The 14,218-nt window shown below is 44.1% G+C and overlaps 1 protein-coding gene across 3 annotated transcripts; it reads left to right on the top strand.

Annotated features, from left to right (window-relative positions):
* The first annotated feature begins 151 nt into the window (after positions 1 to 151).
* LOC122207326 (RAD52 motif-containing protein 1-like) lies at positions 152 to 14,059 on the top strand. Of its 3 annotated transcripts, none has more exons than XM_042917423.1 (7): positions 152 to 489; positions 2,617 to 2,796; positions 5,903 to 6,025; positions 6,865 to 7,033; positions 7,982 to 8,080; positions 11,575 to 11,660; positions 13,808 to 14,059. In XM_042917423.1, the coding sequence occupies exons 1-7, from the start codon at positions 484 to 486 to the stop codon at positions 13,907 to 13,909; spliced, it is 765 nt and encodes a 254-aa protein (XP_042773357.1). In that variant the 5' UTR covers positions 152 to 483; the 3' UTR covers positions 13,910 to 14,059. The 3 variants fall into 3 exon arrangements, with proteins under 3 accessions (XP_042773357.1, XP_042773356.1, XP_042773355.1); XM_042917422.1 differs by lacking the exon at positions 152 to 489 and adding an exon at positions 1,975 to 2,260; XM_042917421.1 differs by lacking the exon at positions 152 to 489 and having other exon boundaries at positions 2,433 to 2,796.
* Positions 14,060 to 14,218: the final 159 nt, after the last annotated feature.

Raw genomic sequence — 14,218 nt, 5'->3', positions numbered from 1 at the left:
AGGAGGGTGGTGGGCACTAGAAGAAGGAAGGTAAATCATAACTATTGTTCTTGAGGTGTTCACCATCTGCCTGGAGAAGCAGCGACATACACGAACACTGGCTACAGCGAATGAGTGGATACATACAACGAATACACGGTGCTGACGTGGAGTTGAACCTGCAAAATGACAACGCAAAGACAGAAAAGGGGCAGTTGGAGGAATGTTCTACCTGTGGCTACAATCGGAACTGCCTGAATAAACTGTCCCACCTGGGCCACTGCTGTCCCTACTTCTGAGCCTTAACTGCTTCAGCTCTGAAGTGAGAGGTTTGACATTTGAGTGGTTCCCAGAGTTTTGGATTTCACAGACCAGTAAAGCACGAAAAAAGTTAAGGCCATGTTAACATGTCCAACTTTTTATTTTAATGCCCTAGAAAGAGTATGAATCACAACAACTATCCTCTATCAGCATCTCCTCATAAAACAGTTTTCAGCATGAAAAATGAAGGTCAGTGTGCCCGGGTGGCTCGGTTGGTTGACCGTCGGTCTTCGGCTCAGGTCATGATCTTGCGGTTTGTGGGTCTGAGCGCCGGCGAGGGGCTCTGTGCCGACAGCTCAGAGCCTGGAGGCCGCTTCGGAGTCCGTGTCTCCCGCTCTCTCTCTGCCCCTCCCCCATTCGCACATGCATGCTCTCTCTCAAAAATGAATAATATTAAAATAATTTTTTAAATGAGGGTCAGATTTATAGGATAATGGAATGGATTTCGTTTTATGAAAATATTTTTTTTAACCCTGCTTATATTACCTTTTCTTGCTTTGGCAAGGACTGGTGAAACCTTCACCACAGACCAGCAGCAGTCTGAAGGCCACTGCTTAGAAACCTCAGGAGACTTGTTTTGTAAGGCCCCTTCTGGCTCAGACATTCTAGGATTAAAATAAGGATCATTAGGACCTACTTTCCCTCTCAGTGTGTTAGTCCTCAAAATAGCTATTTGGATGCCGAGAGCGGCCCTTCTGCACAAGCACCATGAGCTCCAATGTTGGTGCCCTACCTGGCCTCACTCTTTGGTTTTTTCTTTTTTTTTTTTTTTTTTTTAATTTTTTTTTCAACGTTTTTTATTTATTTTTGGGACAGAGAGAGACAGAGCATGAACGGGGGAGGGGCAGTGAGAGAGGGAGACACAGAATCGGAAACAGGCTCCAGGCTCCGAGCCATCAGCCCAGAGCCCGACGCGGGGCTCGAACTCACGGACCGCGAGATTGTGACCTGGCTGAAGTCGGACGCTCAACCGACTGCGCCACCCAGGCGCCCCCTCTCTTTGGTTTTTTCAAATTTATCTCTCCTTCTTACCCTGCTTGCCAAACTCCCACATCATCTCACCCCAACAAGCACACACGTACACCAATTCATCAAAATCACGTAGGGAAATCAGGGAATGCTTTTTAAGGATTTCATTAATGGCTTAATGAGTTATAGTTTGATTTGTATATTTAACATTCATGAAAACATTCTTAAGCCAAAGGATTGCATCTTTAGTGGTCATTGCCCACACAACGTAGAGAAATCCAAATTTTTAAGTTCAGTAGGTAACTTACTAACTGCTAGTAGTCTAAATCTTCTCCCGGAGTGAAGAGGAAGAAGGCTGCCATAAAATTGTCCACACCCAGGGATCCTGTAAGCTCACCCTTTAGACCCTACTGTAAAAATACACTTGACTAACGGTGCCTGGGTGGCTCAGTCGGTTAAGCGTCCGACTTCAGCCCAGGTCGTGATCTCACAGTTTGTGAGTTTGAGCCCTGCTTGGGGCTCTGTGCTGACAGTCTGGAGCCTGCTTCGGATTCTGTGTGTGTGTGTGTGTGTGTGTGTGTCTGATTCTCCGCTGCTTGCACTCTGTCTCTCAAAAATAAATAAATATTAAAAAAAAATTTTTTTTTAAATACACTTGACTAGAAGCACTAAATTCTACGACATTGAGACAATGGAGCTGCGGGAGGGGAAGTAGAGGCAGAGACCCGCCCCAGAGCGGGAGGGGCGAAGGAGAGGTCCGGGGGACAGCCCCCGCCCCACCCCGCGGCGAGCTGGCCCCGCCCCTCGTACCAGCCCCTTTTTAAAACGCGCGGGCGCGCCTTGCGCAGGCGCCGTGCCACTCAAACCTTAGTCGCGCCTGCTCCTTGGTGGTAGGATGGCGGAATTGGTCTCTTTTACGGTTCCCACCGAGAGTGACAAAACCTTGCTGGTGTGGGAGCTGAGTTCTGGACCCACGGCCGAGGCCTTGCATGTGAGCCGGGCCAGGAGGGAGGGAGGGAGGGAGACACCCCCACCTCCCCGTGACTGGGAGTCTGAGTCTGGCCTTGAGCACCTCGCGCGCCTTGTAGTCTCCGCCGAGAGGAATCTTAGTTCTAGAGGGGAGCTTTGCAGTCTCAGCCCCGACAGATTTTTGAGAGGTAACTCTCAACAGCCGGCACATGTTGCCTTCTAATGCTTCTCGAATCCCGGGATTTCAAAGGGAAATCTTTTCAACGAAACGAGAAGTGCTTTGGGTTGCGTGTGCAGGAGGGCTTAGGGAATAGAAGGCAGTTTTGTTTCCTGGGCGTGAAATTTCATGCACTTACTTGGCGTGGGACCACCCCACAGCATTCTCTGTTCGCAGTATTCTCCCAGTTTGGCCTTCTGTATTCGGTCCGAGTCTTCCCGAACGCTGCAGTGGCCCGTCCTGGTTTCTACGCCATCATCAAGTTTTACTCAGCAAGGGATGCTCACAGAGCCCAAAAGGCATGCGACCAGAAGCAGCTTTTTCAGAATTCTCCAGTGAAGGTGGGTCCAAGTAGGAAATTCCTAACACCACTGGGACGAAGTGTTGAATTCAGCAATAATAGACCAGCGTTGGTATACCACTGTGGTTTACAGAATGCTTTTAGATGCATTGCTACACTGATCCTCCGGTTTCCCTGGGTTTTTTGGTTGTTTTGTTATGTTTGTTTTGTTTTCAGATGAAGAAACTCGAACTCAGGATAGTTAAGTGACTTACTTAAGGTTCATGACAGTAACTGGAAGGGAGAGGTCAAGCCCAAACTTACTGATGTTCAACCCTGTGTCATTTTTTGGTGCCCCTTAATTTAACAAAGCTTCACAAGAAGTCTTGTTTCTGTTTACTATTATGGGGATTAAAAACAATTTTAATAACGTTTTTATTCAGTTTTGAGAAACAGGGCATGAGCAGGGAAGGGGAAGAGAAAGAGGGAGACACAGAATCAGAAGCAGACTTCTAGGCTTTGAGCTGTCAGCTCAGAACCCGATGTGGGGCTCGAACTCATGAATCCTGAGATCATGACCTGAGCTGAAGTTGGACGCTTAACCGACTGAGCCACCCAGGCCCCCCTCTATTATGTGGATATAAAATGACAAATTCTTTCATCAGTTGTATTATAAAGGATGCTTCATCGTCATTATCGTCGTCATCACTCTCAAGCTGCCTATTCAGAACTCCCTTCAACTCCCGGGAAAATGGTTAAAACATTCTTTAATACACCACAGAAACTTTATTCCATACCAACATGCTGTCCATTTTGCTTTCCCAGAGCCCCAGAATTATATTTCATTATGTGCCTCAATTCAATCACCATGTCCTTATCAAGGGCCATGTCAATTCCTTTGAATAAGTTGAGTGAGGCTTAGATTGCCAAACCTTTCACTTTATAATTGTATGTTTTCATCAGCTTTGTCTAACTGGCTTCTTAATCTAGCTACTTCCTACGGACTTGACTGCCTATTCTTACCCATATGCCTTTCCTTACTGATTTAATCTGGATCGAATCTAAGAATCCTTCTCAAATGTCTGAGTATACTGTCTCCACTTGTTCAACACTGTCTTCAATCCTGGCTCCACTCCCTATGATTGAAATGATCACCTGTCAGGCAATCCTGAGTTTGCAAGCTTCTAGCCTGTGAAGATGTCACCCAGCCACTCAGCTATCACAGATTATGAAATAATTACTTTGTATCAGTTGTGAGTAATGAGGTGTTTTTCTCTCATTGGACATTAAGACCATTTCACAAATGGATTTTGAGATTTCACAGCATAAAGCCCAAAGTCAATATATAGCTGACAGGAGAGAGCATTCATATTAAATTTCTTTATTTATTTAACACAGAGCCTTGGGTTACCACCACCACCACCACCACCACCACCACCCCCACCCCGCCGCCTACTGAAATTGTTGCCCAATTTACTTATGTGTTCCTTTATACTTTGGCAAGTACACATAGTTTCTGGTTGTTTTTGTTTGTTTGTTTACCTTTTATAAATACATATTTAAAAAGAACATATTAAAAAATTTTTTTTAATGTTTATTTAAAAAAAATTTTTTTTAATGTTTATTTAAAAAAAAAATTTTTTAACATTTATTTATTTTTGAGACAGAGAGAGACAGAGCATGAACAGGGGAGGGGCAGAGAGAGAGAGGGAGACACAGAATCTGAAACGGGCTCCAGGCCCTGAGCTGTCAGCACAGAGCCTGACGCGGGGCTCGAACTCACAGGCCGTGAGATCATGATCTGAGCCGAAGTCGGACGCTTAACCGACCAAGCCACCCAGGCGCCCCTAATGTTTATTTTTGAGAGACAGAGTCAAAGCATGAGCGGGTGAGGGGCAGAGAGAGAGAGAGGGAGACACCTAATCGGAAGCAGACTCCAGGCTGTGAGTTGTCAGCACAGAGCCTGACACGGGGCTCGAACTCACAAACTGTGAGAATCATGACCTGAGCTGCAGTCGGATGCCCAACAGACTGAGCCACCCAGACGCCCCAAGAATAACATCTTACAGTAAAATCAAGGAAAGGCCTAAGTCATCTGAGAGCTTTTTTTCAGTAGCATGAAGGAAAACGGTCGCCAGCAAGAACTGTGGCAAGGTTATCTAAGGTGACAACTGTCTCTACCACTCAGGGGCTCAAGGCCCTTCTGAAGCTTCCTGGTTGTCCAGAACAGCTCCACTCTGCCTCACCATTAGCCTGTGCTGTAGCACTCAACATTTAAAAGTTCATCTTCATTTCTCCTTCCTAGCAGGCAGCTTCAGTTGGAGAAAGTAATTTCACTTTTTCATCTACTCATTCATTCACTTAATCCATAGACCTGTGCTTGATTCTAGGAATGAGAAAAGAATAAAATATGGTTCCTTCAAGCACTTAAGGAACTGATAAACTAGTGATAGAGGACGTTGCACAAACAAATCAATAAAGAGTTAATAATACTTTGACTTTATTTGAATTATTTGAATTTTTATGAATATACGAATATACTACACCCCACTTGAAATAGACATTTAAAAAAGAACTAGAGGATGTAAGAAATACACTGTAGCGTGTAAGTTATTTAGAGAGTTAACACTGGAGGTATTTGCATTCTCAAAGAAGCTTATTAAGGCAAATGAACCTCTTATTGTTTTATTTGCTTATAAAATTTACAGAAGTATGTATATTCCTTCTTCTAACGGGGGTTAGTAACTTGCGGGGGGTGGGTGCTGCTGATTAAGGTCCTACTCAGGTCCATGTTATCTGCTCTTGAGGTCATATTCTCAAACAGGAGCTACGGGATGAGACAGCAAAAAGTTTACTTCCCTTGCTTACCTACAGCCCTATAACTTGCTTCCAGAGGGCTTCCTTAGTTGCTTTCGTCATCACTTTCAATATCAGAGATCACGGAAAGCCGATTATCAAGGGCCCTGGAAATGATGCATCAAAGTCTATAGCGTAAAAATAGTACATAGCATTTATTTAGGGTTTATTAGGAGCTGATTTCTTAAAATGTTTCCAGTTTGAGCTTCACAACCTCTCTATGAAATAGGTATTGATAAATCTCAGGTGTATCTAAAGGAAGCCTCTGTGTCAGGTTATGATATTTTCAGGTCTATTTCTTATGTCTTTAGGTTCGTCTTGGCACCAAACATAAGGCGGTTCAACATCAGGCCCTTGCCCTAAACAGCTCCCAGTGCCAAGAACTGGCAAATTATTACTTTGGTTTCAATGGATGGTCAAAAAGGATCACCAAGGTAAACTTTATAGATTTTCTCTGACTAATTAGAATCATTTCAACACTGAAATTCTGGACTTCAGAAAGGAGAAAACTGGGTTGTGGGGAGATGTGAGAGGGCTCTAACTGGAAGTACCTGAGCCTGCCACCAAGAATTCATAATAATCTCAGTAACTTGGGTGGTGGTGTCCATAATCTTCTCCAGTATTTGTATGGTGTATAATAAAAACCAGTTGTCTTCATCCATTTGTAAGTCTTACTTGATTTTGAAGCTATAGGATATCTCCATTGTGGGCTGGGATTGCTGGAGTTTAGTTGCATTTTTTTTTTTTTTTTTTTTTTTTTTAGAGAGAGGCAGATTGCAAGCGGGGGAGGGGCAGAAAGAGAGGGAGAGACAGAATCGGAAGCAGGCTCCAAGCTCTGAGCTGTCAGCACAGAGCTCGACGCGGGTCCCGAACCCATGAACAGTGAGATCACGACATGAGCCGAAGTCGGAAGTTTAACCAACTGAGCCACCCAGGGGCCGCCGGTTTTGTTTTTAATAACAAAACATCTTGAAGCTTACATTCAGATCCAAGGAAGGACCTTCCATTTAAAATCCTAACAGCTCGGGGTGCCTGGGTGGCTCAGTCAGTTGAGCGTCCGACTTCGGCTCAGGTCATGATCTCACGGTCTGTGAGTTCGAGCCCCACGTGGGGCTCTGTGCTGGCAGCTCAGAGCCTGGAGCCTGTTTCGGATTCTGTGTCTCCCTCTCTCTCTCTGCCCCTCCCCTGCTCATTCTCTCTCTCTCTCTCTCTCTCTCTCTCTCTCTCTGTCAAAAATAAACATAAAAAAATAATAATAATAAAATCCTAACAGCTTCAGGATCTTTCTGACCTTGAAGAAAGGGCAAATGAAGATACTGTGCCACCACTTCAGAAGCAGAGCCTGAAATTCTTCTGTGCTTTAGAGGTGGTGTTGCCATCCTATGAGTGCCGGAGTCCCGGAGCTGGCATGGCCGAGGAGACTTTGGATGACCTGGAGGAAGGTCTGTTTACAGTGGGGGTGGGGGTGGAGGGGAGGCAGAATCCCTCTTTCTTTCTAAAAACTCATCTTTTCAGATACATCATCCAGCCCTCCCCTTTGCTAAGCTCCTAAAGCCCTAGGCAGAGTTTTTCTGGCCTACAGTACAGGCTTTTATCTCAGGCAATACCTGAAAGAACCTTTAACTTTAAAATTCTAAAGCTGACTTTCTGCCAAGAAGTTTAGGAGGAGGGAAGTAATGTTTTTCCCATTTTTGGTTAAGAATTCGCCTTGTGCTAAAATAGTCCTTCAAATACATATCTCTTGCAGCCTGCAGTTATCTCAGCAAAGTAATCATCTAAAGATTTAAACAAACTCTTGTGTAGATGTTGAGTCCTTTGCCTCCTATAAAAGGGCTGGAGTGTAAAGAGTCAAATACAGATGCCTAGAAAAGGTATTCCCATTGGTACTGTGTTTTTTCCCAGTGTCTACAGCACTTAGGCTTAGGGTTTTCAGGGAGGGGCAGGGCTGTTAGCAAGGCTAAGGGAGTAAGGCTCCCTTGGGTGATGCCCGGGAAGAGACCAGGCGGTCACGTGCACTACCACCGAACCCTTCTCCCCACGTGACTCCAGCCCTTGATGCACAGGAGAGTAGGGTCTGCAGTAGGGTCTGAAACTATAGTTTCAGCTTGTCCATTTGAAATCTACGAGCGATGTGAGATCTGTGCCACTTTCTTGGCTTGTGTCTCCCTTTTGGTACTTCCAAAACTTCTGGAGTAGATCAGGGCAGTAAAAATGTGCCCTGCCAGGATATACCTACAGCAGAGTCATTCAACCTTGTGTTGTGCCTGCCCTTACTTGCTAAGATAATGAACTACGAATCATGGATGTATTTTCACTTTTACACATATAACCCCCAAATCAGTTATCATTCAGATAGGCATGTTAAATCCATTTGTTTTGGTTGGATGCAGGGCCATTATCATTTCTTATGAAAAGGAGGACAACCCAGAAGCTTGCTATTCAGAAGGCTGTGTCAGATGCATTCCAGAAGCTGTTGATTGTGATTTTAGGTAAGACTTATTTGATTGTCCTTACAGTACATCAGTTTCAACGAGCAAATAAACTCATTTTGAAAAGTTAATTGGATGAAAACACTTCATATTCTTTTATTCACCAAATGCTTTCAAAGCGGTAGTGTCAAATTTGTTCTTTGTGGCATCTGTGAGAAAAATGACCACAAATATTTTTGTCCCCAGTATATAGATATACAGTGACTTACCTCTGTCCACACAGAAAGTGTTTGACCCAGTCTTCTTTCTTGATTGTTTGCTCATAACACAGAATACTATTGTGAGTATAAGCTTTGGGGGCACCTGTGTGGCTCAGTCAGTTAAGCGTCCAACTGTTGATTTCAGCTCAGGTCATGATCTCACGATGTGTGAGATTGAGCCCCGTGTCGGGCTCTGTGCTGACAGCGTGGAGCTCGCTTGGGATTCTTTCCCTACCTCTCTCTCTGCCTCTCCCTGACTCTCACATGCCATGTGCTCTCTCTCTCAAAATAAATAATAAAAAAAATAAACTTTGAAGCTTTAGACATCTGGTGTTGAATCTTAGCTCTGTCTCCTAGATTTCTTATGCAGTTTTAGGTTTTATAGTCAGATTTGAAGTATGTAATCTCTCTAAGCTGCAATTTCTCTATCTGCCAAGTAAAGGTAATAATTCAACTCACCTCATGGGGGATGAATTGTAAGAGCAAATGAGATGATGGAAAAGTTTAAAACTATCCCTGAAACATGGTAAGCAGAGAAAATATGTTCACTTGTTATCATCGTTTTCCTGTTGGAGAATTTATAAGATTATGTTTTTGGAATCAATTCAGCTTCAGTTTTTGTTTTTGGCACTGACCTATTGGGTGAATATGATTCTTTTTTTTTTTTTTTTTTTTTTTAATATATGAAATTTATTGTCAAATTGGTTTCCATACAACACCCAGTGCTCATCCCAAAAGGTGCCCTCCTCAATACCCATCACCCACCCTACCCTCCCTCCCACCCCCCATCAACCCTCAGTTTGTTCTCAGTTTTTAACAGTCTCTTATGCTTTGGCTCTCTCCCACTCTAACCTCTTTTTTTTTTTTTTCCTTCCCCTCCCCGATGGGTTTCTGTTAAGTCTCTCAGGATCCACATAAGAGTGAAACCATATGGTATCTGTCTTTCTCTGTATGGCTTATTTCACTTAGCATCACACTCTCCAGTTCCATCCACGTTGCTACAAAGGGCCATATTTCATTCTTTCTCATTGCCACGTAGTATTCCATTGTGTATATAAACCACAATTTCTTTGTCCATTCATCAGTTGATGGACATTTAGGCTCTTTCCATAATTTGGCTATTGTTGAGAGTGCTGCTATCAACATTGGGGTACAAGTGCCCCTATGCATCAGTACTCCTGTATCCCTTGGGTAAATTCCTAGCAGTGCTAGTGCTGGGTCATAGGGTAGGTCTATTTTTAATTTTCTGAGGAACCTCCACACTGCTTTCCAGAGCGGCTGCACCAATTTGCATTCCCACCAACAGTGCAAGAGGGTTCCCGTTTCTCCACATCCTCTCCAGCATCTATAGTCTCCTGATTTGTTCATTTTGGCCACTCTGACTGGCGTGAGGTGATATCCGAGTGTGGTTTTGATTTGTATTTCCCTGATAAGGAGCGACGTTGAACATCTTTTCATGTGCCTGTTGGCCATCCGGATGTCTTCTTTAGAGAAGTGTCTATTCATGTTTTCTGCCCATTTCTTCACTGGGTTATTTGTTTTTCGGGTGTGGAGTTTGGTGAGCTCTTTATAGATTTTGGATACTAGCCCTTTGTCCAATATGTCATTTGCACATATCTTTTCCCATTCCGTTGGTTGCCTTTTAGTTTTGTTGGTTGTTTCCTTTGCTGTGCAGAAGCTTTTTATCTTCATAAGGTCCCAGTAATTCACTTTTGCTTTTAATTCCCTTGCCTTTGGGGATGTGCCGAGTAAGAGATTGCTACGGCTGAGGTCAGAGAGGTCTTTTCCTGCTTTCTCCTCTAAGGTTTTGATGGTTTCCTGTCTCACATTCAGGTCCTTTATCCATTTTGAGTTTATTTTTGTGAATGGTGTGAGAAAGTGGTCTAGTTTCAACCTTCTGCATGTTGCTGTCCAGTTCTCCCAGCACCATTTGTTAAAGAGACTGTCTTTTTTCCATTGGATGTTCTTTCCTGCTTTGTCAAAGATGAGTTGGCCATACGTTTGTGGGTCTAGTTCTGGGGTTTCTATTCTATTCCATTGGTCTATGTGTCTGTTTTTGTGCCATGAATATGATTCTTATATTAGGGTCAGCTATATTTTTGTGGACCTTGAAAGTGGTCAGGCTATTGAATAGCATCGATTGTGTTCTCTATTGAGTTCTACGATGGTGTGAATGTTACAGGCTGTGCTCCAAGGGAATTTTATAATTAGTAACGAGTCCCCAAACAATTGCCCCCCCCACCCCGCCCTCGCCGCTTCACAGTCTTGCAGGCTTAGAGACTGAGAAATCCTAGCTAAGTTTCAGAGGCCTTATTTGCCCATAAGAGTTGACCCTGGATTGGTCTCAGGCTTCCAGCCTGGACAGCTCTTGCAGTGAAAGTTGACTTCCCTGGTCATCAGGTAGAATCTCCATTAGCTGTCAATTCTGAGTAACAACCTTTAAGAACCAAACTAAACCTTTGGGTTGCTGACCTCTCCCTAACATGCTATGGTATCCCTTGTACACGATCAAAATGTTGTAGCTGTACTTTGCCTTAAGGGGAATTGTATTGTCTATAAGGGACATGGGCCATTTCTGCCAATAAACTGTCCAAGCGCATTCTCTCCCTCCCCCTCCCCCTCCCCCTCCCTCCAAAGCATTGTTCATCGTATCTGGTGGGATTTTGTTTCCGGGGAGTAGACACTTGCCTTGTTTCTAACATGAAGTATCAGCTATAGTCCATGGTCTCTATTCCAGAACTCACACTGACCTCTACCTAATGCCTTACTGTCTAGTCATCTGATTTTGAACATTGTTGTTTCCATAGTTTTAACTTCCTGTGTCATTATTCCTTAGTTCCTATCTCTTAAGATGATAGCGTTTTTGAACCACACAGTTGTTAACTTCATGTGTATTTTTTCACACATAGTTATGATTAAAAACTGAAGTGTGAGATGAGAAAACTTCTAGGGAAATGCTTTTATTTTCTGCTTTTATAAATAAAAAGAATGTCTAGTTATTGGGTGCTATCATTGTATACAGCTAGTTTTAGAACAAGGAAAATTCTGAATTGATCTTGTTAACTTTATTTTTTAAATGTTTATTTTTGAGAGAGTAAGCAGGGGAGAGGCGGAGAGAGGGGGACAGAGGATCTGAAGTGGGCTCTAGTGCTTACAGCAGAGACCCCAGTATGGGGCTTGAACTCATGAACCATGAGATCATGACCTAAGCTGAAGTCAGACGCTTAACTGACTGAGCCATCCAGGCGCCCTCTTTTTTTTTTTTTTTTCCAATCCTTATTCACTTTATTTCAGAAAGTGGTAAAATAGCTGTGGAATACAGACCCTGTGAAGAGATCACAGATGCCAGTACTGAAGACGAGCTGCAGGATTTAATTCAAGTATGTGGAGATTAAAGTTCAAGGGTGACATAGCCACTGTAGCCATAATGTAAAGCAACCAGCAGAATTTGGAAGACTTTGGCATTAGCTCTATCATCCTTTGGGAAATGTGAAACTCAAAAACTGCTTTTGACTGCAGGGGATTTCTGGGGCTTTTCCTGAAGTCCTGACCCTTGGCTCTGACCCCTTATTTGAAATTTGGAGAGCAAATTTCATCAGAGCACTCCCACAGTTGTGGACATAGGAGAGGACACAAGCCTTTTAGAGCTCCCCTCAAACAGAATCTCAAGGATTTGGGAACAGAGTAACTATGGCCTTAAATGTGATTATACTACAGCGTTTGAAACCATTATGCCATTCAAATAGGATGTATCACCCAGATGTCGGCATCTCATATATATCTTGCGTGAATATCTTGCTGAAGAACTTTTCTGTAAATCACTCACATGGATGTCCTGAATTAGGGATTAAGTTGCCAAAATAATTTCTAAAAAAAATTTTTTTTTTACATTTATTTATTTTTGAGACAGAGAGAGACAGAGCATGAACGGGGGAGGGTCAGAGAGAGAGGGAGACACAGAATCTGAAACAGGCTCCAGGCTCTGAGCTGTCAGCACAGAGCCCGACGCGGGGCTCGAACTCACGGACCACGAGATCATGACCTGAGCCGGAGTCAGCCGCCCAACCGACTGAGCCACCCAGGCGCCCCGCCAAAATAATTTCTAAAAGAAAATAGTAATGTGCCACATACAGAATGTTAAAAAAAAAAAAAAAAAAAAAAGCAAAAATGTGTTTCAGGTCATTGAGAGCTTAATTTGGGGCTAGATTTGTGAATTTTTTTTTTTCGATTTTTTTTTTAATGTTTATTTATTTTTGAGAGTGAGAAAGAGCGTGAGCTGGGGAGGGGCAGAGAGAGAGGGAGACGCAGAATCTGAAGCAGGCTCCAGGCTCGGAGCTGTCAGCACAGAGCCCGGCGCGGGGCTCGAACTCACAGACTGCGAGATCATGACCTGAGCCGAAATCAGGCACTCAGCCAGCTGAGCCACCCAGCCGCCCCTCGATTTCTGAATATTTAACTCACCCCACAGTTGCAAAGTTTGTTTTGAAGGGAAGAGAGTGGAGAAAGAGAAGATGGTTACTTTCTGAAAAAGCACTGGAAGATTTTTCATGCAAAATAATAATGTTAATTGAATCTAAATCAAACCAGTCGAGGAAACTTCAGACGTTTCCAAGTTTAGGCTTTGAGAAGTCTCGCTTCCTGGGGTGCCTGGGTGGCTCCATAGGTTGAGCATCCGACTCTTGATTTTGGCTCAGGTCACGATCCCAGAGTTTGTGGGGTCAGCCCCACGTCGGGCTCTGTGCTGAGCGTGGAGCCTACTTGGGATTCTCTCTGTCTCTCCCTCTGTCCCTCTCCTCCGCTCACGCTTTCTCTCTCTCAGGAAAAAAAAAATTAAAAAAAGTCTAGCTTCCTGAAAAAGGTGAAAAGATGAGAAAAAGATTCAGCATTGATGCTAAAGATTTCAGAAACCTGATTATAACAACAGATCCATTCCTGCATGAGGCCAGTCTTGGAATCAGTTCCATATAAAAACTATTCCTGTGTGCTAGACATTGGGATTAAGATAAAAACCCCCTCTCTCTTGCATTTTACATGCTAGAGGTTGTGCCAGACCATAAGCAAGGACTAAAAATACATTAGAAAAGGGGCTGTGAAGGAAGTAAACTGAGTGCTAGTTGCAGTATTTCAAGAAAATTGTTTAACACGCTGACTATAACATCCTAAGTGCCTTCTCCATGTGGGCGCACAGAGTGGACCTCTGAAAAGTGGCCTTGTTACTTTTTCTAGATCAATGGCTATGTCCAGTCAAGATGAGATGGGGGAAGTTTTCCCACCCAGTGTAAATAAAGGGCTAGAATTGGTTTCCGGCCCTCTTTCCCAGAATGAATTGCTTAGCACTCCCCCCAAACTCCTCCTACAGACATTTAGGGGCCATCGCAGATTCAGTGGTAGGCCCCCATCTAACAGAGTGGTGAATTAATAATCAGCCATGGGTATTGAGAATTTAGAGGAAATGGCAACATTTTAGAATATCTGACTGTGAAGTGTGTTCTCCTCCCCATCGCCCTAACTGGTGCTTATTTTGCAGGTCAGCTACTTTTCTTGGAAGCAGTATGGCCAGGGGGAGGAAGAACGTCTCTCGGATTTAAGCTTTGAAGAGCAAGAGTTCAAATTGCTAGAGCTGGACTAGCATTTTTTAATTTCCCAGGATGCCAGGTCCTGTGGCTTCCTTGGAAGCTCTGCTCCACTCCCCCACCCTTCCACCCCTCAGAGCTGCGGGAGTGCGGGGCCACCCAGATCTGAGTCCAAGTACTACCTTGCTGTGAGCAGCCCCGGGCCGGGGAGGGGGGGGGAGGGGGGAGGGGGGGGAGTGGGGGGGAGTGGTGGCCTTTGCAGGGTGGAGGGAGGCCTGGGCCCCAAGTGATTCTGGGAAAAGGGCCCGCTCTGCTGGTGCGGAGCCCATCTCCAGGGAGCTAATAAAGGTGGCGTAAATAAAGAT

This window comes from Panthera leo, chromosome E1 (genome assembly GCF_018350215.1).
Source record: "Panthera leo isolate Ple1 chromosome E1, P.leo_Ple1_pat1.1, whole genome shotgun sequence".
Taxonomy (NCBI): domain Eukaryota; kingdom Metazoa; phylum Chordata; class Mammalia; order Carnivora; family Felidae; genus Panthera; species Panthera leo.
This window is presented reverse-complemented; position numbering and strand designations above follow the sequence as displayed.

Coding starts and splice junctions, on each gene's coding strand:
- LOC122207326 (XM_042917421.1), top strand. CDS start 2,461: ATGCTTCTCGAATCCCGGGATTTCAAAGGGAAATCTTTTCAACGAAAC. Junction 2,797..5,902: donor TTCAGAATTCTCCAGTGAAG/GTGGGTCCAAGT, acceptor TTATGTCTTTAG/GTTCGTCTTGGCACCAAACA. Junction 11,661..13,807: donor AGCTGCAGGATTTAATTCAA/GTATGTGGAGAT, acceptor CTTATTTTGCAG/GTCAGCTACTTTTCTTGGAA.